This window comes from Maylandia zebra, linkage group LG15, assembly GCF_041146795.1.
Source record: "Maylandia zebra isolate NMK-2024a linkage group LG15, Mzebra_GT3a, whole genome shotgun sequence".
In the NCBI taxonomy this organism is placed as follows: domain Eukaryota; kingdom Metazoa; phylum Chordata; class Actinopteri; order Cichliformes; family Cichlidae; genus Maylandia; species Maylandia zebra.
The window spans coordinates 22,544,389-22,566,242 of NC_135181.1; the positions used below are offsets into that span (position 1 = coordinate 22,544,389).

General features: G+C 39.6%; 1 protein-coding gene and 2 long non-coding RNA genes across 6 annotated transcripts in view; 2 read left to right on the forward strand and 1 right to left on the reverse strand.

Annotated features, from left to right (window-relative positions):
- Positions 1–1,284: 1,284 nt before the first annotated feature.
- On the forward strand, positions 1,285–5,621 carry LOC143412676 (uncharacterized). The gene is made up of 4 exons (XR_013093200.1): positions 1,285–1,370; positions 4,703–4,795; positions 4,883–4,911; positions 5,359–5,621. It is a non-coding gene; the product is annotated as an uncharacterized LOC143412676 (long non-coding RNA).
- Positions 5,622–11,316: 5,695 nt separating this feature from the next.
- Positions 11,317–21,854, forward strand: part of LOC101484415 (uncharacterized) — a 49,676-nt gene continuing 39,138 nt past the window's right edge. The window contains exons 1-7 of one of the 4 annotated variants that reach the window (XM_076874142.1): positions 11,317–12,694; positions 12,934–13,239; positions 13,589–13,639; positions 13,816–13,863; positions 14,365–14,460; positions 20,220–20,303; positions 20,394–20,422. In XM_076874142.1, the coding sequence (XP_076730257.1) occupies positions 12,649–12,694; positions 12,934–13,239; positions 13,589–13,639; positions 13,816–13,863; positions 14,365–14,460; positions 20,220–20,303; positions 20,394–20,422 (660 nt within the window). In that variant the 5' untranslated portion in view covers positions 11,317–12,648. Of the gene's footprint in view, positions 12,695–12,933; positions 13,240–13,366; positions 13,640–13,815; positions 13,864–14,364; positions 14,461–20,219; positions 20,304–20,393; positions 20,423–21,854 lie in introns of all 4 variants that reach the window. The other 3 variants (XM_023152549.3, XM_076874141.1, XM_014408104.3) reach the window with 3 other exon arrangements.
- Positions 17,184–21,429, reverse strand: LOC112435996 (uncharacterized). Its single transcript, XR_003024856.2, has 3 exons — positions 21,196–21,429; positions 18,230–18,318; positions 17,184–17,782 (listed from the first exon to the last, which is right to left on the reverse strand). It is a non-coding gene; the product is annotated as an uncharacterized LOC112435996 (long non-coding RNA).

A 21,854-nucleotide genomic window follows, 5' to 3' on the forward strand; every position in this document is an offset into this window, starting at 1 on the left:
TCACAGATCGATCCTTTTACCGTCTATTATTGCATAACCCTCCTTTAGGAATGCTCTTTTGCCGTTGTTTCGAGCTTCCTGCACCTTGGGCCACAGCTTGATCCGAGCTTCACGGTCTTCTTTGGAGAAGTCTTCTTTAAATTTTATGTTCAGTTCTTTGCAGACCCTGGCCTCTTTGGATTTCCTCCATACTTCATCCCTTGCCGTCCTCATGCTGAACTGTATGATGATTGGTCTTGGCACCTTGTTGCTCACTGCATTGTCTTTCTTCCCCAGTCGGTGTACTGTATCAACCATGAGCTGCAGTTTTTCCACTGATACAGGAACCACTCTTGTTAGAATGCCGATCACTGTTTCACGTGTATTCTCGTTGTCCTTCTCTGTCAGACCCAAAATTCTGAGGTCCCATCTTCTGCGGTAACGTGCACTCTCCCGACAGCTCTCCTTTAATTCTTTGTTTTCCTTCATCAGCGACTCCACCTTCGTCGTCAGCTTGTCAATTTCCTCTCTGTTTTTTTGGGTCGCCTGTGTATTTACTTCAATGCGTTGTTCGAAGGCTTCCAACTTCTTTTCAAGCGAATCAAACCTTTCCTCGCATCTCTTTGTGAAGCCAAGTAAAACTTCATATACATTCTCGATGCTCACCTGCTTCTCAGTTATTTTGCTTTTCATTTTTTTGGGATTGGGACTTGGTAACGGAGTGTGGTCACCTATGGGTCTTCCGATCTCTTTCTGAAGTTCCATCTCTTCTATATCTTCATCCTCACATGCTTCCCGCATAGCAGCAAGGTTGTAATCATGGTCGGAGAGGCTACCTGTTAGCTTGGGGTTAGCCATTTTTATCACTCTAAGTTTATCTTTGTGTCTGCCTGAAGGTCTGTCAAAGTAACTTCTAGGGGGTTTCGCTTGCGTTCTACTTCCTTTGGAGTAACAGTTTGTCAGTAAAGTATTTTACAGGACATCAAAATCACGTTTCTTAATCAGACCCGCAGATTGTACAACCGCTTATTCCGCCATCTTTCTCTCCCCCTGCCATTGTTGTGAGTGCGCACGTCAAGGGGCTGCGAGACATTTATACAGCCATATTTCGCACATGACTATGAAAGGTGGAAGAGGAAGTAGTTCCTTTGAATGTAGACAATCCGAATGTTATAGTTTCTTTCCACTGTGTTCCTGTTAATGATGAACTACAAATTTACTCTAAATTACTAAAATATCTTTATTTTAATGTGAGAATTGATTCATAAATGATTGGTATCGGAGGAATCGATATTTCAGGATCGATCCGCACATCACTAATCGGCACACAGTTTATGGTGTCCTGTTGGAGAAAACACTGTCCACATCTTCTGTTTATGGTTGTATCGCTGGTATGTACTTACAGTATAAGTTACAACTTTGTTTTTGTACAATATGTTGTCCGCTAATGCAGTATTTGGCTGTAAAGCTAGTCCTTTTGTTAAGCTAGTTACCTGCGATTTTGGAGGTCGTCTGGGATAGCATCAGTAGTAGTTTGAAAGGTTTACATAATTATACATATGACATATGCTATGTAGTAGCAGGGTGATATATGAATGCATATTATGCTGTACATATATATATATATATCATGACTGTATTTTTTGTCTTGTTTTTAGTTTTACCCTTTTGAATGTCAGTAAACCTGTTGACAATGCTCATCAGTCTTCAGAGTGACCTTTATCTCAGCTTATGATACAAACTAACATCATATTAAACTAGGCTACCACAAACCCAAATCAAATTCCGCCTTTCTAAAGTGTAAGACAGGTGCAACTTTATAAGCAGAGAAAAGCCCATTAAGCACAGATCGATATCTGAATATATCTACCCTATATCATTATTTTATCGCTAAAGTCTTATTCCTAAAGCCATAAACTAGTTTCATCGTTTTTAAATTACAGTATCTGCATTATTTTGGGTTTGAGGCACTGTATCTGGTGAACAAGTCCTGTGAACAAGATGAGCCACACCAACCGTGGATCCACCTGAATGGTGACGTTTACTGGTGCTAACTAGATTAATAATTACATTACAGCATCACAAAGGGGTAAGGGGATTGCCTAGGTTGTCTATTAGAGTTTCTGATACATTTAGGTAAATTAAATCAAATTACTGTCTTCTGTTTATTATTAAATTCCTATTTTATCAGGTGGGAGCAACATGTCATATGGACAAAGAAATCTCAAATATTAATAAAATGACCATAAACCATCTATTTTAATACTCTATAATATAATACAGTTAATTTAATATAGTATAAATTTAAATCCATCTCAGACAGCATTATACAATCACCTGATGTGGGAATATAAGTTGTTTTTGTACAAATGTATATTTTATGGGGGGAAAAAAGACATTTAATTTATATACTGTAGTAATACTGAGGATACTTGCCTTACTTGCCTAATCGTCAGCCAGTTCATCAGTGTCTTAACCATTTTATGTTCCGTGTTTGTGTGATGATTATTAGACCTTTCTCACCACATTCTCACCAAAAACACTTCCCCTTTAATTCTTAGAAAGGTTGCCAAAGAGCTGTAATGAGGAACAAGAAATGGTATGATATACCTTCTTTCTCATAGCAGTGAATAACTAACTGTCTGCTCTTATGTGCTTCCTTTTTGCTAATTTATTTATAAATATACTGTACATTAAAGAAAAAAATCAATTTTCCAATAGTCACACATTCAACTTCCCAGTCACGTTTATCTGGTGAGTCCTTGGTGAGGGAATATAAAATTAAATGTAAGCATTTAAATCAGCAAAAACGTGAGAAAAACAAAACTAAACTAAAATCTCTGAGGTAACAATGAGGAAGTGACTCACTAATTACAAATTACAAAAACTACAAATAGTCTTTAAGAGGAACCAGTTCAGAGAAGCTGAGAGTGGCGAGTGGTGGAACAATGGTTAAACTTAGATGGAATAAAATATCGTCATGGCTGATCCTGATATTTCAGGTTGTAGGTAAGGATACAGAACTCATTTTTAATGGCAATAAAATATATCTTTAGCAATAATATGTTCATTTATGTATTGTGGCAACTAAATGGGCTCTGTTGTTTTAATTGAGTATGAGATACATTGATAAACTTCTGTTGGATATAAAATCATATTTAATCTGATGGTTTAAAAAAAGATCTGATTTGTACTAAGTGTGTTTTAAATTTCTCTTCAATTTTCTCAATAGTATCTGGAAATGTAATATCCATTTTAAAGAGAGTTGGGGATGATGTCATTCTGCCTTGTCTGAATGTGATCGATGACCAGAATAAATGTGACAAGACTACATGGACCTTTTTCTCAAGAGATCAACCAGCAGTAGAGCTGATCACACTTGGGCAGATTGGTGAAGAGGCCAAAACTAAATCAGACAGACTGAGTGTTACAACAAACTGTTCTCTGCTTATAAAGAAGCTCACAGTTGAGGATGTTGGTCGTTACCGCTACAAACATTGCACATCAGCAGTAAAACCAACTCAAGATTTTGATCTTTCAGTTCTCTCCAGTGAGTATTTACTTCAAACTATTCTCTACTCAGATTCCCTTTTCATTAGAACAGAAATTGAAACATAACAGTTATCATGGTTACATTAAGATTATCTGTTGAGTGGATTCTCTTTCTTATGCATCAAGGATACACTTCGTGGCTCAAGAGTTGGAAGTTCACCTTGTAGTTGGAAGGTTGCCGGTTCGAGCCCCGGCTTGAACAGTCTCAGTCGTTGTGTCCTTGAGCAAGACACTTCACCCGTTGCATACTGGTGGTGGTCACAGGGCCCGGTGACGCCAGTGTCCGGCAGCCTCGCCTCTGTCATTGCGCCCCAGGGTGGCTGTGGCTACAACCTAGCTTGCCATCACCAGTGTGTGAATGGGTGGATGACTGGTTGTGTAAAGCGCTTTGGGGCCCCTGGGGATTAGTAAAGTGCTATACAAATACAGGACATTTATTTATGATCTTTCTTTTAGCATTTAGGTATGAACAAAGAACCGAAAGCACAAAGCAAAGATGAAAACCAGAACCAAGCGATTGTCACTGTGATTCGACTGTAGAAACATGAACAGGTAGAAACGGAGACTGGAGCCTGACTCCTATTCACTGCTGTTGTTACCTGTTGAAGTTCAGGGTCTGCCAGACACTCAGCTTTAAAGTGGACATGGAACACTTCAGGTATAAAGACTAATTTAGACCATGGACACTGTCTGTGTAGCTGGTTTTATGAAATAAGAGCTTAAAGTTAAGATTTTAAAAACATGTTTAGTGCCATCTTCTGTCAGTACAAAATATCTATAAGCAAGATCGATAGGCAAGCAGACTAACAATTCCAACTTTTCATTATTGGAGTTCCTAAATTTAGTATAATAACGAACAATTCTGACCTTGAAAAAAATATAAAGGAAGAACATAAATAAAACCTGAACAGTTTGATGAGAAGCACAAAACAATAAAACCAGTTTATGGATATATTACACATTATCTATTCCCAGATTTGAGATAGTCAAATTCAAACCAAATTGTCTAAAACGTAAGATATAAGTAAGATATAGTCAACAAAGGCAACGATTTTCAGAGTGTTGAAAAACATTCTCACAAGGTAAATAGGATGTTAGTTTTTATTAAAATGAAGTCCAGCAAAATTGTTAGCTGGAAGTAAACAATATCATGGTTTTATTCTCTTTGCAGCTTCATCCTCTTCAAGGTCCATTATCATCCTTGTAGGTTTAGCAGCACTTATAACAGCTGTGGTAATGGTCAACACATGGGCCAGAACTAAAGGTATGTTTAATTATGAGACGTTTTAAAAGATCTCAATTCTTAATAATAATCAAAATAGAATTTAATTCTTTTTTTTCTGTTTTTTAGGGAACAAAACACAGATGGTTCAAGCAACAGTATGTGGAAAACTCAGTAATTTAATATTCACATATATCTCTTCAGATAGAAAAGGTCATGACTGGAGATTAGACCACCTTAAAAACACACACTTGAAAGTTTGGTCTTGTAAAGTGGATGGGTGCAGTTGTTAAGGTAGAACCAATAGCTGCTGTAACAGGCTAAACTACACTACAGACTGACAGGAAAACAACACAGAAAAAAAATCTAAAGAGCACAAGTGGATGCACGCACACACACACACACACACACACACACACACACACACACACACACACACACACACACACACACACACACACACACACACGATAAGCTAACATTATAAGTTAAACTTTAATTAAATCAAAATTAAAGGGTTATAATAGAAATCATAGACAATTAGAAAGACCAGTCTGATCATTTTTATTTATTTATTGACTCATTGACCTATTTATTTTTCATAGGTGTCCTATAATAAGGATAAAGATGAAGTTGCAATACACTATGAAACCACTGGAGACTCTGCTGTTTCTGTCAGACTTCACTGAGCATCGCCATGGAAATTATCATCACACCACTTGTTATGAATTAGTGAAACAACCTGATCAGCTATCTTATTGTGTCTTGTGATACACAATACAGCCTCTTTACTGCACATTTGACCTTCGGGCCAGATGCAGCTTTCTCTTCAACGTCCTTATGCTATCACCATGCTGCTTTTACGTGCTTAGAGTTAGAGAAATAATTTCCTTCTGAAGTATGATTTCACCAACTCATCCACACAATGCATTTTGTAGAGGGTATAGTATTTGTGGCAGTTATTTGTCTTCAAACAACAGCTTTAATCTCAATGTTGTATTTAGACTTTTTTTCAAAATGTTATTTCAACTTCATTCTCGAAAGTGTTCTCCCTTTAGTCTAATTAAATATTTCTTTTCTTTTTCTTTTTGAATTTAATTACAGTCACATCTTGCACTAAGAAGTTCACTTTGGGTTTAATGAGATTCTTAATGAGCTGTGAATAATGCTATTATGTAAGTTGTAAATAAAATGTACAAATATTCATTTTGAATACTTTTCTTCCCTTTCTTTTAAAGGTAAAGATGAAGAACAAATATATTTTTTATTTTTTTACATTTATTTCTTGTATAGCTCCTTTCAGCCACTAGGGGACCTCAGTGTGTAAGGATATACCCAGTCCCTTGTTTACCACAAAAGCATAACATGGGCCATGTACAGAAGAAAGTAAGACATTTTTTTGTTTTGTTTTGTTTTTGTCTTTATAAATTTATAGTTCGGTTTATGGTTTCAACATCCCAAAGTCAGTAACTGGTTTAACTGGTCATATCAAGGTGGGTATCGACTCAATGAATGAACCAAGATTCTCCAACTGCTGACATGAAATAGGCAGTACTGGCAGCACGTAACCAGTTGCAAACTGCACAGGGAGTGATGCTGCATTTTTAATGAAGATGAATTTGTAAGTAGTATGAAAATACGTTAGAAAAAAATCAGACGTTAAACACATGCAGCCAAAGCAGTAGATGAGTGTAAGTAATAGAAAAATTATTTCAGTATTAAAAAAGCACTGTATGGATATGGTTTAAGCACAATTGCAAATTTCACCAAAATAATATGTTTAGATGTTCGTAGGATGGTTTTCCTCTTATTCTTTCAGCTGCATCCATTATAATATTAGATGCTCTGAAAGCAAGTAAAGAATAATAAGTCCTATGTACAGTGCTTTAGAAACATATCAATATATTAAGACTGGTTAAACTTGAAGTTCTCTAATCACATGTTGTACTACAGATCCCTGACCCCAGTTTTACAATTTGCTCTCCTGCACATACACCTGCAGCCAGTTCCACTTTCCTATATTGTTTGCCTCATTTATCTAGCTGTATTATGCTTTTGTTGTAATTCATTTCTTGCATGTTTCCTTGCATTTAACCACATGAAACCACATGGCACCTGTTTGTGTTCATATGTGTCCTCCATGCAGCTGTTCTAACACATCTGTAAACATCTGGCTGAGGCCAGGGCTGTGCACGATGTTCACCTATTTGCCATGGCTCAGGTGGGGGCAGGGCACTCAACTTCCCTCACCCTAGACTTAAGGACAGATGTTGGGACATGCCGTGCCCTAGCATAGGAGCGGTCCTGATGTCGGTCGACCTGGGTGGGAAGGCTAACGCTGAATTGGTTGCTGAGCTGCTGCTGTGATAAGCCTTTAGTGTGGAACTGCTGCTGCTGTGATGAGATTGATGAGCGGTGTTGCTAAGGACCACGTTTCCTTTTAGACCATTTGGATGAAGCGGGCCATGACTGTCTCAGCCTAACCTGCTCTTATTTGCAACACTTAAATACTGTTTACTGACTAAACTATTCTCTGGAATGTAAATAAAGAACAAGATCTATATTTGTATTTGTTGACCTTATATCAAATTTCCATATAGACAAGGCCACGAGCTGCATTGTTGTTGTGAGATTGTTAAATACTTGTACACTTAAACATTATTTGTTAGAACATAGTAAAATGATACAGCTGTCATACTGAGAAGCCGAAAAGCTGAGCTACTCAGCTAACCTTTTCTTCTAGCCTCAAGTAAGGAAAACATTATTAATATAGTAACTTTTCCAGACGTACTGACCATAGCAATTTTATTTATATAGCACATATCATTATACTTAAACTCAATGTGCATAATGCAGTAGATAAAAAAGGGGTTAAGATTTGCATGTTTATAGTGTCTTAAATGTCATAGTGTTTAAAGTGCAAGCACATTTGTATAGCCTTTCTTCACTGCTGTATTGTGTTTCTTCCATTATAGACACCACTGATTTGTCTGCAGCAGCTAAAAAGTCAACAAAACAAAGTAAGTGACATTAAAATGAAGAAGAGAAGATGAAGAAGTAACATCACTCATCAAATACAAACATAAATAGTCAACATCTGAGGAACTATTCAGTGAATTGTGCAGACAGTCTTAAAGACAGAGCAGTTCTGATACTGTTTGAAATTGAAGATAAGATATAACAGAGAAAGAGACACATGTTGAAACAGGTGGGATGGAAAGAGATTGTAGTACTCCCAACTTACCTCTCATTACATCTGAGAGAGGGTAAAAGGTAAAACGGCTGTATTGCAATAGAGTCCGTCCGATGAGGAGTGTGTGTGTGATTGTCTGTCCTACCGCACTACTTGTACAGTAGAGGATTGTAGTCCATCAATGTGCAAATGAATGTGCAAGTACCACTATGAAAGCATGAAACTCATAAATCTTACAACACAAAATAAGTATTATTAAATTAGTAAAATTAGTATCCGCAATAAAGATTTTTTCATACATTGTATACATTCTACCACAGGCAAAGTTGCCTCCATTTTTATAGTTTTTATTAATATTTTGTAATAATTTATTTGTAATAACCTATTCTGTTTTGGGAGTGTATTTTTATGTATTATATTATACATACACATTAAAAGTGAATCTCTGTCCAAAAAGTGCACTCAGTTTACTTACTCACTATGAGTATCATTCATTATTCTCCCCCAGTAATTAAGGTTAGGATATGTATTTTTTTTTTTTTTATTCCAATTCATTCTTCTTTGGCAGCATTTAAATAACCTTGATCAGATTTGATGGTTTTCTTACAGACTTTTCAAAAAAGTGTTTTGCTTTTCTTTCACAAATGTGGGGATTAAATTGTGTTAAAATGTACAAAACAGTGATGTCATGTTTTGTGACGAGGACCCAGGCACAGAGAGACTTGTTGAATTTAAGAATCTTATGATTTAATAAAGAAATTTGCAGACTTGCACAGAGATGGTAAAATTATGATGACTGATAATGGAGATGAAGACAACAGACGATGAGGACAGGGAGGAACAGGGGTTTAAATGCACCAAAGTGACAGTCAGAGAGAACTCGGGACAAAATTTAAGGATGCAGGGACTGACAAACAGATTTATCTTGCCTGGCTGGGCTCTAATCCTAGAATCGCCCCTGGTCTTTACGCTGTCAGCTGCCTCTTCTTCTCTCATTCTCCCCCCTCCCTCTCCTGCTGCTACTTCAATCATGAAACTGATCAATGATCAGCTGATCGGCGTTTCTGCCGCAAGTCCCATCTCTCTTGCTTGTTTATCTCCCGCTTTGCGCCAGAAAGAGGAAACTAGCAGAGGTCGCGTTAAACAGCAGAAGCGCCTTTAAACTTGATAAGCTGTTGTTAGAATTTATTTAATATTATTTTCTAGTATCAGCTGATGTTTGTTGGAGCCACGGCTGTAAAAGCTGCTGGTCATCCAATCCAATCCAATCCAACTTTATTTATATAGCACTTTTAAAAACAACAAAGTTGACCAAAGTGCTTTCCAATAATAAAACAGAGATAGCAGTTAAAACCATACTTTAAGCATACAATGAAATCAATAAACAAAACAAATATATAATTGAAAAAGAAGATAAAAATAAATCAACATGAGTAAAATAAACAATAAGATATACAATGAATAAGATTAACAAAGTAAAAAGATTAAGAATGACCAACAGCTGACTAAAAACTGACTACAAACTGGCTCTGATAACACTCAGTCTCACTTGGTAAATTTCATTCATCTTCCGCCCCCCTCCCATGTGGTGTAGTCATGATATCGCTTTGGTTATCTGGTGAGAGGGAAACATGAAGATGAAACCAGGAGATGTCCTTACTGAATCATCAGAGCTGAACAGGTGATAGAGAAACAGGTTTACCTTTTAGGTGACATGAATGGTGTCATGGTCCTGAGTCTGAGGACTCTGTGTTTTGTGTTTCTTTATATTCTTCTATATTCTTGTTTATTCTGCCGTGTCTTTTGTTTAGGTTTGCTATGTGTTAGTGTGTTGTTTCATGCCTGCCTGTGTTCCCTCTGTTTGTCCATGGTGTCACTGTGTCTGCTCGTGAGTCTGCCTGCCAAGTTCAGTGTCCGTTCTGGTTCTCTGTGTCTGTTAGTTTCCTGTTTTATTCTGAGAGTTCATGTCTCATGTCAATGTGTTCAGTTTTACCTTTCTCTTGTCTCGTTAGCCTAATTTCTCCCAGCTGTGTCTCCCTCCTGTTGCCCATTTCCTAATTACTCCCCTGTGTATTTAAGCCCTGTGTTTTCCTGTGCTCCCTGTTGTGTTGTACCTGCAACTTGCTGTGTGTTCATGAGTTCCAGTCCTCCTGCACATCAGTTTAGAGTTTTGTTTGCTTTTGTGAGTTTTACTTTATGTTGAAGTTTTGTTCCAGCAATAAAGCTGCATTTTCAGTTGAAACCTCGTTTCCTAAGAGTCCTGCATTTTGGGTCCACCGCTCCTGCCTGCCTGCCATACAGCCAACCATGACAGAACGAAGTGACCATAACCTGGACCCAGCAGGCTCATCTCGGGAGAGCGATCTCACCCGCGTCATGGGCCTCATAAAGCGAATTTCCCACACGAAGGATACTAAGGCAATGGCGATTGGATTAAATGCTATCGGAACAATCCTCGAGGGAAATCCACATCTCCGCCAACTTAAGGGATTTATGAGCTTAATGGACGAGCTGCACGAAGCCCAGGAGGTTCTTCAGGCTCGGGAGCTAGCAGTCTTTGCTCGTTTGCAGTACTCCACTCCGAGGCCTCCGCAGCAACCACAGCAGCAGACGGAGCTCGCCACGAAGCAGTGTGAGCTCCCTGCAACACAGCAGCAGCCGAACATAGAGCTTTCTGCGACACCACAGCGATCGCCGCGGCAGGATATCAACCCCTTGCCGTGGCCACAGAGTGAACTACTGACTCCGGTCTGCTCCAACTATCGCTCGCCAGCCTCTTTCCTTGCGGCCATATGGTTGCAGGATGAAGAGTCTGCCTCTCCGCCATTGCCGTTCTCCTCTGCAGTCTGTACTCCCACTTCCAGGAGGAAGCACCGGAGCCATCACCATTCCTCGCTACAGCCGCACTCTAGCCCCTCCAATCAGCAGCTGTGAGTAACCACGACAGTTCTTCCCGCACTCTTTCTGGGCATAACAATAAAACTGACTGTTTCTTCTGCTCCACCTGAGCCTGTTAACCCCGTATCAGCTATCCATGAATCAGCTAAAGCTGCGGCTTCCACCCCAGAGACAATTAACCTAAGCTCTGAGAACATTAAGACTGTTTTATTCTCTGAACTGCCACCTCAAGAGACTGTTCAGTGTGCGCCCAAATGTTTTTCTTGGACTGCAGACACTCATTTAAAGACCTCAAGTGGTAATGTTGCAGATATTGAAACATTCTTCAGGGCCTCCCCAGAGTCTGAGTGCCCTCCCTCAGCAGACCCCGGACCGCTAGAGGCTAAAGAGCCAGCATTTCCCGAATCATTTAAAAGCTCCACTGAGGCAGCTCGCTTGGCTGCCCCGGCCAGCAGCTCGCTTGGCTGCCCCGGCCAGCAGCTCGCTTGGCTGCCCCGGCCAGCAGCTCGCTTGGCTGCCCCGGCCAGCAGCTCGCTTGGCTGCCCCGGCCAGCAGCTCGCTTGGCTGCCCCGGCCAGCAGCTCGCTTGGCTGCCCCGGCCAGCAGCTCGCTTGGCTCCCCCGGCCAGCAGCTCGCTTGGCTGCTCCGGCCAGCAGCTCATATTTCAGGACAGCATCAAGTAGCTCAGGGCCCGAGGAGCCCGTCCAGCCTCCTGCCTTGTCTGCTGACGGTTCTGGCGAGACCGTTCAGCCACCACCATCTCCACCACCTGCAACTTCCACACCACCAGCTATGTCAACTGGGTCACCAACCTGGTCGGCCCCCCGACTGTTTGACTTATGAACTTTTGTGCCGGCAACCTCCGGGTCGGCCTCTCGAACTGCTTGATCTGCTTCCCATGCTCCAGTGTTTTGGGTATGGTTGCCTGCCACACAGCCAACCATGACAAATGGGTTGAAGGAAAGCTATGAACTGTTTCTGAGAGACAACTTACACCAGGATCCTTTTCTGTGTAGCTGACAGCTGGGAACTGTGCAGGGGCGGGTCTAGCAAAGTTTTGCCAGGGGGCCAGGTAGAGCATTAACAGGGAAAGGGGGGCACAAAGAAATACTTTTCTTTCTTATTCTCATTTAAAATTTCTAGCTTTTAACAAATAATAATCTGACTCTTCCAACTGTTTTCATTCAAAGGCTTTATGGTTTTTCCTATAACACCTGGTGGGCCGGTCTCTAGTCAAAATGTCCGGGCTGATTTTGTTTTGTCCCAGTCCAGCCCTGTTTATAGCACACGTTGACTTCACAGTATATTTCGTGCATGCTTCATAGCCAATGTATCTGTAAGGCTGACCTGTCAGTCCCTCATGCCAAAAAGCAATTAAAGCAAAGTATACTTAATGACATGAACCTGGTAAAACTAGCAGAATAGTAATATATATTTTTTTAAGTTGTTGTAATCAGCAAGCACAGGAAAAAATTACACTTTAAAACAGCCCATTTTTGAAGTCTTATGACTGCTCAAAGTACTTTAAGATACTAAAAGATACTCTGAAAAAGATCGACTTAAAAATATACTCTTACTTGTCATGTTTTCTAATCGCAACACAGACACGCAGATGAGAAGTGATACGGCCTTTCTATCATGTCTTTCGAAGTGTTATCAGTGTGGGCGTGGTTAAACAGGAAAAAGTTGTGTGCAAATGTGACTTGTGGCTTAAATTGCTTATTGCATATACTAGGACACTGGTGTGAATGTATTTTTAAAGCTTGTGTAATAGAAGAAATAAAAGAAAGAGACAGTGAGGAACAATGATTACAGTCTTTGTGTTTTGGATACCAGCACTTTGGTTTACAGGTAAGGATCCATTTAAAAGACATAACAGAAATATACAGAAAGTTCTACCTTCAAATGTTACTTCATAACATGCAGACAGGCGTGTTTGTTTCATCAGTCTTGGAACAGATGAGAACCAAGCTTTTTTTTTTTTTTTTTTTTTTTTTGCTTTTTTTTTTTTGTGCAAACTTTCCTACATCTGAAAAATATCTACACTAATATGTAATAGTAATGCAGGCGTTTCTCTTTCATATCTGCAGGAACACAGGGAGGAGTGAGTCTTTTGCCCTTAATTGTCAGAGATGGAAAGAAAGTCAGTTTGCCTTGTTCAAAGTGTAGCTTCTGGAGATTCACTGGTTCAAATGGCGCAGCTAAACAAGAGCTTATTAATCAAATGAGCATTGGAGGAAAAGTTACGTCAGACAGACTGAGTGTCAACACAGACTGTTCTCTGGTTATAACCAAGGTAACAGTTGAGGATGCTGGTCGGTACACCTGCACAGTGCCTGAAAACACAGGGAGAAATCCTGGTTTTGTTCATTTCATTGATCTTTCTGTTGTTGTCAGTGAGTATTTACACTTTCAATATCTTCGAGTTCAAATTGCTGTTAGAGTTCATTACAGTGCAATAGATATGTTAGAATACTTATCAGTACCAAGTTAATCATTCTTTTTGCTATGCATTTTCACCAGTCACTGAACAGAAATATGGAGGTAATGTGACTTTGAACTGTTCTGTGTCGACTCCTAAAAAGTGTGATCAAGACATCAAGAAAGTGAAGTGGATCCACAACAGCACGGATGTCAATAGAGATATTTCATATGTAAAAACATCACGGTCTTCGTGCTCCGCAACTGTCACCATAATGAATTTTACCTATAGTAACATATCACCTTATGACTTTATGTGTGTAGTTAGAATGCATGGCATCATGGAGCCTTTTGCCTTCAGCCCTCACTTAACAAGTAAGTAACTAAGACAGAGTTTTATCAATTTTAAATTAAAATTAAACTAATGTGACTAATTACTACCGAAAGTATTTATTCATTTACATTTTCTGAAGCTTTATTGTCTGTATGTTCTGTTAGAATAGGTGCAGTTTCCAAGTGAACACTTGGCTGAATTTTGTTCTTTTATTTAGGTGAAGAAACAAATTCAACAACAATGTCTAAAAACAACACAAATACAGGTAAAACCACAACACAGTCTGACATGAAGGATGGTTTAAGCATTCAGGTTTGTGTCGGTCAATTAGTAAACAAGTGAATGTGTAGCAAAAACCATTGAAACTGATATGAAAATTTTTGGGGGTTATTTTGACAGTGCTGTTTGATGTTAAGTCATATCAGATGGCAGGCTGACAGTTTTTTATTAAGCAGTTGATTGAGTTGTGTTTTGTTGTTCAGTTGAGAATGCAGAAACAAGACAATTTCATCATCATTAACACCAAATTAAGGATGTGATTTGGTTAAAGATAATAAAAAACTGTTGCAAAAGTTACAGTGTGAAATTAATAACTTCAGATTATATTTACAAATTACAGAATTTGTATTTATTCACATGCCAAAAAAAAATGACAGAACAATCTGATGCATTTGATTAGATAATTTGTTGACACAGTTGAAGATGCTGGTTTTTACAATAATTATTATTACAACGTTGATTTTTTTCTTTTGCAATTCTTTTCTAGCAGTCACTGAAAAGAAACCTGGAGATAATAACTCCTCTATTTCGACTCCTGAAAACTGTGAACACACAAAAGTGAAGTGGATCCACAACATCACGGGTATCAGTAGAGATAACTCATATATAAAATATCACAGTCTTTGTGCTCTGCAACTGTGGCCATTCTGAATATTACAGCAACATATCAAGTTATGTCTTTATGTGTGCGTTACAATATATAATAACAAAGTGGAGCTTTTTCCTTCACCCCTCTTTCAACAGGTAAGTAATCAAGAGAGTTTTATGAATTTAAAAATAACTTTGAAATAACATCTGAAAACAACATAAATACAGGTATGACCACATTAGTGATGGTAAATTTGATTCTTTTGACTGAATCGAGTTTTAATGAGTCACTCACCAAAGTGAATCGGATTTTTGAGTCATTTGATTCACTGAGTCAGTTGACCAGAGGAAAAAAAATGTATATTTTCATGTATATCCTACTGCTAAGATGAGTGATTCTAAAAGAAAACAACTATTTTATAGAGCAAAAAACAGCAAAAACATTTCTAAAATTAAGCAATTTCCTATCAAAATTGCTTAATAAACATTTATCTTGTTTATTTTTATTTTATTAGTATTTTGTGGTTAGTCACTAATTAGTATTTTCCTTAAATGTGTCAAATATATATTTTCTTATCTAAATGTCCACTGAGCTGTGAGCCAGGGGGCGGTAATGCGCCTTAACATTGGCAACCAAGAAGAAGAAGCTGTGAGCCAGGAGGGAGGGGGTGAATTGTCGTGTCCAAATTCATGGGCTGCATCCTCCTGAGGCCGCATTTGTAGACCGATTACGTCACAGCGACGCGCCGAAGGCTGTCCAAATTCGTAGACCCCTCCGAATGCAGCCGACAAATGCGTGCTCCTTTTTCCGAATTTGAAGGATGGGTCGGGTGTGTCCTTCGTGGCCCACCATATCCCAGAATTCATAGCGCGGCCCAGCCAAGCTCCAGTTTCTGGCTAATGGCGGCCGCTACTAAGTTTTAAAATTACTCTTATTAATCTTTCTGGGTCACAAAATAAACTTTTAACATATTTTCAGGCGAGAAAGTAGCTGTGTAAACATCAAATATCTGCTCGGTTTATCAAGATATCGCATCTTTGCTAAAGTGCTTCGACGTTTTCGGAGACGTCTGCTACCCACCAGCTCGATAGCTAGCCGGGAGCTCGAGGCTTACTGATGCGGCCGAGAATGGCACAACTCCCGGCACATCGTTTTCAGATCACCGCGGACTTTCGCTGCTCGGGTTAAACGTTGTCAGCCGGTGATCAGCTGTGATCAGCTGATCACGGGGCCGGGGTTAAAAGAGAGACGCCACCCACCTGTTCGCCGCTCAGACATCATTCTCTTCGTGTCAGGAGCTCCGAAACTCTGCCGACGTCAGTCTCCGCCTGATTCAGCAACCGTGAGTGATTATCCCTTCAATCCTTTTTCTCTTCCCGGCTCCGCTCGCTCTCTGTCGGTAACGACCGTTCCGAAGCCACGCTTCGTGCACTGATCGTTACTAGAATAACTGTGTGCCTGCTCCAAACCCACCGCTAGCCTTCGCCGCGCTTGGGTCTAGCCAGCACGCCACACGGGCACGCCGAATTACTGTGTGTAACCCGCCCGGCCGTGACAAACGTAATATATAAGTCACTTAGACAACCTAAAAATGTTATTGTTGGGCTTTTTTCAGTGTTTTGTTTGTTCGTGAGTAAATCGGTTTGGCTGAGATTAAAGTTATTAGATTAGATAAAATGAAACTTTATTAATCCCCCGAGTGGGTTCCTCCTTGGTTTTTACACAGCTGACTAAACATCAAACAGAAAACTGATTAAACAGAAGTGTGAGATGGCCGAGAGTTTACTCCAGTGTCCTGTTATATTTTAGACAGCAAGGAGCAGACGGCTGAGTTTATTAAACTCCACCGAGACAGCGGTGACGCTAATCAGAAGGCTAGACCGTCCAATTTCACGGCCGTTTACTTCCGGCCTACCCGATCTTCTGAGGACCCGGCCCACGTAGACCGCGAAGGCCGGGTCCTCAGGAGGATGCAGCCCATGAATTTGGACACGACCAATGAGTCCTGAGTGATTCGCTTAAGCTTACGATTCAGCACAGGAGGGAGGGGGTGAGAGAGTCCTGAGTGATTCGCTTACGATTCAGCACAGGAGGGAGGGGGTTAGTGAGTCCTGAGTGATTCACTTACCCTACGATTCAGCACAGGAAGGGAGGGGGTTAGTGAGTCCTGAGTGATTCGCTTACACTTATGATTCAGCACAAGAGGGAGGGGGTTAGTGAGTCCTGAGTGATTCACTTACCCTACGATTCAGCACAGGAGGGAGGGGGTTAGTGAGTCCTGAGTGATTCACTTACCCTACGATTCAGCACAGGAAGGGAGGGGGTTAGTGAGTCCTGAGTGATTCGCTTACACTTATGATTCAGCACAAGAGGGAGGGGGTTAGTGAGTCCTGAGTGATTCACTTACCCTACGATTCAGCACAGGAGGGAGGGGGTTAGTGAGTCCTGAGTGATTCACTTACCCTACGATTCAGCACAGGAAGGGAGGGGGTTAGTGAGTCCTGAGTGATTCGCTTACACTTATGATTCAGCACAAGAGGGAGGGGGTTAGTGAGTCCTGAGTGATTCACTTACCCTACGATTCAGCACAGGAGGGAGGGGGTTAGTGAGTCCTGAGTGATTCACTTACCCTACGATTCAGCACAGGAAGGGAGGGGGTTAGTGAGTCCTGAGTGATTCGCTTACACTTATGATTCAGCACAAGAGGGAGGGGGTTAGTGAGTCCTGAGTGATTCACTTACCCTACGATTCAGCACAGGAGGGAGGGGGTTAGTGAGTCCTGAGTGATTCACTTACCCTACGATTCAGCACAGGAAGGGAGGGGGTGAGTAGCTCAAATGTGCTGTTAGCATGTTAGCAGAGCGATGCTACTGTGAATGGAGGAGCTATTGTCTTGATATGAGCTTCTACTCAGTGTTTTTTCTTCCAGTTCAGAGCAGAAATTTTTTTTGTTAAGATACTGGGTGTTGTGTTTTTCTCCACAATTTTAATTATAAGCTAGATACATTGCTGCTAACAGCAACAGGGATGAGTCAGTGAGTCAGTTGGGCTTGTGAATCATGATTCATGAGTCAGTAAAGTGATTCTCGAGTATTGAACGATATTCATGTTCATGATTCGCACATTACTAATAATGACAGTTACAGGGGTGATTAATCCTTTTGTCTTTAAATTTATCAATAAAACAGCTGCAGCTTTCACTGACAGCACATGTGGTACTTTAACCTTTGTACTGTTTTCTTCAGTTAATTTTGGAGTTACTACAAAGATTGAAGATATAGGATGATCTGTCACTGGGTGGTGCTGAGGACGGCTCCTATAATCACAAACAGAACAGAATCATCACAAACTGAAATATAAAGTTTCTCTCAAATCTGAAATAGAGCTGATTCCTTCTCTGTCCTCACACACTCGGGATCTGAAGTTGTTCAGTCCTACAGTTCTGCCGACAGCTGACATATGAGCTGTTTATTTTTTATTTGTTTTAAAGGCCTTATATCAGGGGTGGGCAATTCCAGGCCCCAAGGGCCGGTGTCCTGCAGGTTTTAGATCTCACCTTGGGTCAACACACCTGAATCACATGATTAGTTCGTTACCAGGCCTCTGGAGAACTTCAGGACATGTTGAGGAGCTAATTTAGCCATTTAAATCAGCTGTGCTGGTTCAAGGACACATCTAAAACCTGCAGGGACACCGGCCCTCGGGGCCTGGAATTGCCCACCCCTGCCTTATATACTAACACATTTTCTAATATCATGTTTACCTTTGAGTTGTTGATGCTTTATAAATGGACATCTGCAAAGATGAGATGATGGAGCAGGTTTCAGTCGAGGTTCAGTCTGCTGCTGCATCCTGGTCACAACATACGGAGGTGTTATCAGCGGTGGTATTGAACCAGAAATATTAATGCTTCAAATTATTTGTCCTAAAGGATGCAAGCTGTACAGAGTGACTTTGTGAACATAACTCATTAAAAATAATTCGGACAGTTTTTTAACCTGAATATTTGTAACAAACTCAGGAAAAAAGAAATACTAAAAAAATAATCAGAGGAAAAATTTAACATTTTAACTTAAGCTGACAAGCGGAAGTAGTTGGTTTCAGTACATAAGTATCGGGCGTTGCTATTTAATCCGTAGCTATTGACTAATGAGGGGTTACTGAAGTGCCAGGTTTTTAAAAGTTGGCGTTAATGTCCTTCCACATGTGGAAAGCGACAGAAAACATGCTGCTGTTTGCACATATTTAATAATCAGCTCTCCACAGGAGCAGAAGCAGAGTCCAGCTTGTTGCTCTTACAGTATAATACTCATAATAAAAGTACAGTAACCGTGGTTAGTCACTAAGCAGCCCGGTGCGTTTCTCTTGATTTCTTTAGTCAGGGTAAATTCATTCACCTGCCACGGGTTAGCTAAATGAACTTTACAAAACAAGTTTCCCCGACAGCCGAGTGCTCATTTTAGCTAGCTATGTAGCTAGCTAAGGACCTAAATTACGGATTAGCTTACAAACACATTTAACTTCCCAAAAATAATGCGGTGGGGCCTCAGGTCCTCCTGTCCAGTAGTCCAATTTACTGAAGAACACCTCAGGCTGTCACTTTGAAATAGTTGGTAATGTAAACGCTGGACCTCTCAGCATCTGCCATTCCCGAACAGACACATGCAAGTTTGTCCGTGACCGCAGCCGCGTCGTCAGTGTTTTCTCCAGTCATTGGTTAGCATTATAATATATGCAAATACATGTGGGTCGGAATCCCCGCCCCCCCAGCGCGCCCCCGGACGCCAAAACAGTGCCAGCAGAGTGAAACTGAAAAATGTTTTGAAACCAAAAAATGGATTGAAACCGAAAAGTGGATTGAAACCGAAAAGTGGATTGAAACCGAAAAAAAATGGATTGAAACTGAAAAAAAAAAAAACAATTGTAAGCGGAAAATTTTTTTTTATTGTTTTTCACAATCACTTTTTTTTTTTTTTGTTTCAATACAAGATTTTTCAGTACATTTATTTCAGTTACAATATTTTTTTTCGGTTTCAATATTTTTTTCGGTTTCGTTTCAAGGTGGCATCGTTCTGATTCCATACAAACCCAGGTGTAGGGCACGAGAGACACGACCACATTTTTGCACTTTTCAGTACACTTATTGCAGCTGTCGACATACACACGCGGCTGCAGCTTTTCGGCTACAGCCTATGCACATCAACAACAACAGGACCTAGTTTATCCTGTTTTAAGCCAGCGAGGCATGATTAGGGATGCCACTCAGGTGCGTCCGCCTCCCCTATAGCCACGCCACAGCAGATAAAAACAGGCTGTGTGAGAACAGGCAAGAGTGAATAGTATTAAACTCTCACTAATTTATATATTTTTTTCATCTACGTTCACAAGTTTCAGCCTAAGACTGAACATTATTTTTCCATGTTTGGCCAAGTTCACATTCTGCTTAACTTGTTTCCTTTTTTTGAAGAAGTGGTGCAGAATAATGAAGCAAATGAAAGTTGTTTGTTTAAAACGAAACTTACTGAAGGATTTTAATTGTGAATGAGTTTATTATCTAAATAAAGTTGAAGCAAGGCTTTTTTGTCATTGTTTTGTTTTTGTTTCTTCCTGCCATGTGGGGAATGATGTAAAGGGTTTGAGAACCACTGGTTTAATTTAAAGAAGACAAATAGATGTAAAAGTTGCTGTGGGAAACCAAACTTCAGATTGCATTAATTTTAAAATATACTTTCATGTTTTCATTCTTTTTCCAGTCTGGTGCAGGCTCATTGTTGTCGTTGTGAGTCTGGCAACACTCATAACGGTTGTTCTGATCGTCAACATATTGACAAAAGCTGGTGAGAATAGTCATATGTAAACAAAAGGGTGGAAAAATCTGAATTTTGTTTTTGGAATCTGAACTTAAATCTTTTTTTTTGTCTTTTCAGTTGCAAAAGCAAAAATGGATGGAAACATGGTGAGTCTGTTAAACAGATTACAAAGTCAACTGTGAATAATCCATTTGTAAATCAACCCCTCCTTATACACAAATCTTATAACCAGCTTTACCATAATTGAATCTCTGGAATGAGTACCTTCTCATGCAGTTCCAGTACAAACAGGCTTCTCATCCTGTGGTGTGATATGTGCCTCTATTGTAGCTTAAATAACCATGATAAATAATACCAAATAAGCTGAAATTTCATGGAAACTAAAAATCTCACATGATTTAAATCCTAGCAGCGTTTTGAGTTTGGAGAAATGTCTGACTTATTTTGACTATCGAAATAAAATAAAAAAATCCATCTATAAACTGAGTTCCATTCATGGACATGTTTTTGTAAAAAAAACAAAACAAAACAAAAAAAAAACCCATCACACCAAAGCTACAGACAGCTACAGCCCATTATTTTCATGGTTAATTTTATTCATTGATAGCATTTTTTATCCTAAGTTTTGGATGGAACTGTGCACCAAATGAGGGTCATGTCATGTTCTGGGTATTATAATGCAATTTCTTTAGTATAATTACCTTGTGCTAAATGAAGGGTAATGAATGAATGAAAGAGCCAATCACTCACAAGAAACAACAGAGAAGAATCTCCATTTGACAAAATTGGACTGGCATTCACAGTGCTAGACTTTTCAATAAACCTCATAAAATCACACTTGAATCCACATTTATAGCACACGTTGACTTCACAGTATATTTCGTGCATGCTTCATAGCCAATGTATCTGTAAGGCTGACCTGTCAGTCCCTCATGCCAAAAAGCAATTAAAGCAAAGTATACTTAATGACATGAACCTGGTAAAACTAGCAGAATAGTAATATATTTTTTTTTAAGTTGTTGTAATCAGCAAGCACAGGAAAAAATTACACTTTAAAACAGCCCATTTTTGAAGTCTTATGACTGCTCAAAGTACTTTAAGATACTAAAAGATACTCTGAAAAAGATCGACTTAAAAATATACTCTTACTTGTCATGTTTTCTAATCGCAACACAGACACGCAGATGAGAAGTGATACGGCCTTTCTATCATGTCTTTCGAAGTGTTATCAGTGTGGGCGTGGTTAAACAGGAAAAAGTTGTGTGCAAATGTGACTTGTGGCTTAAATCGCTTATTGCATATACTAGGACACTGGTGTGAATGTATTTTTAAAGCTTGTGTAATAGAAGAAATAAAAGAAAGAGACAGTGAGGAACAATGATTACAGTCTTTGTGTTTTGGATACCAGCACTTTGGTTTACAGGTAAGGATCCATTTAAAAGACATAACAGAAATATACAGAAAGTTCTACCTTCAAATGTTACTTCATAACATGCAGACAGGCGTGCCTAAAAATGCCTAAAGATTAGAGTCATTATATTGTTACTGGAAAATGTGACTATGTCAGACAACTCATGA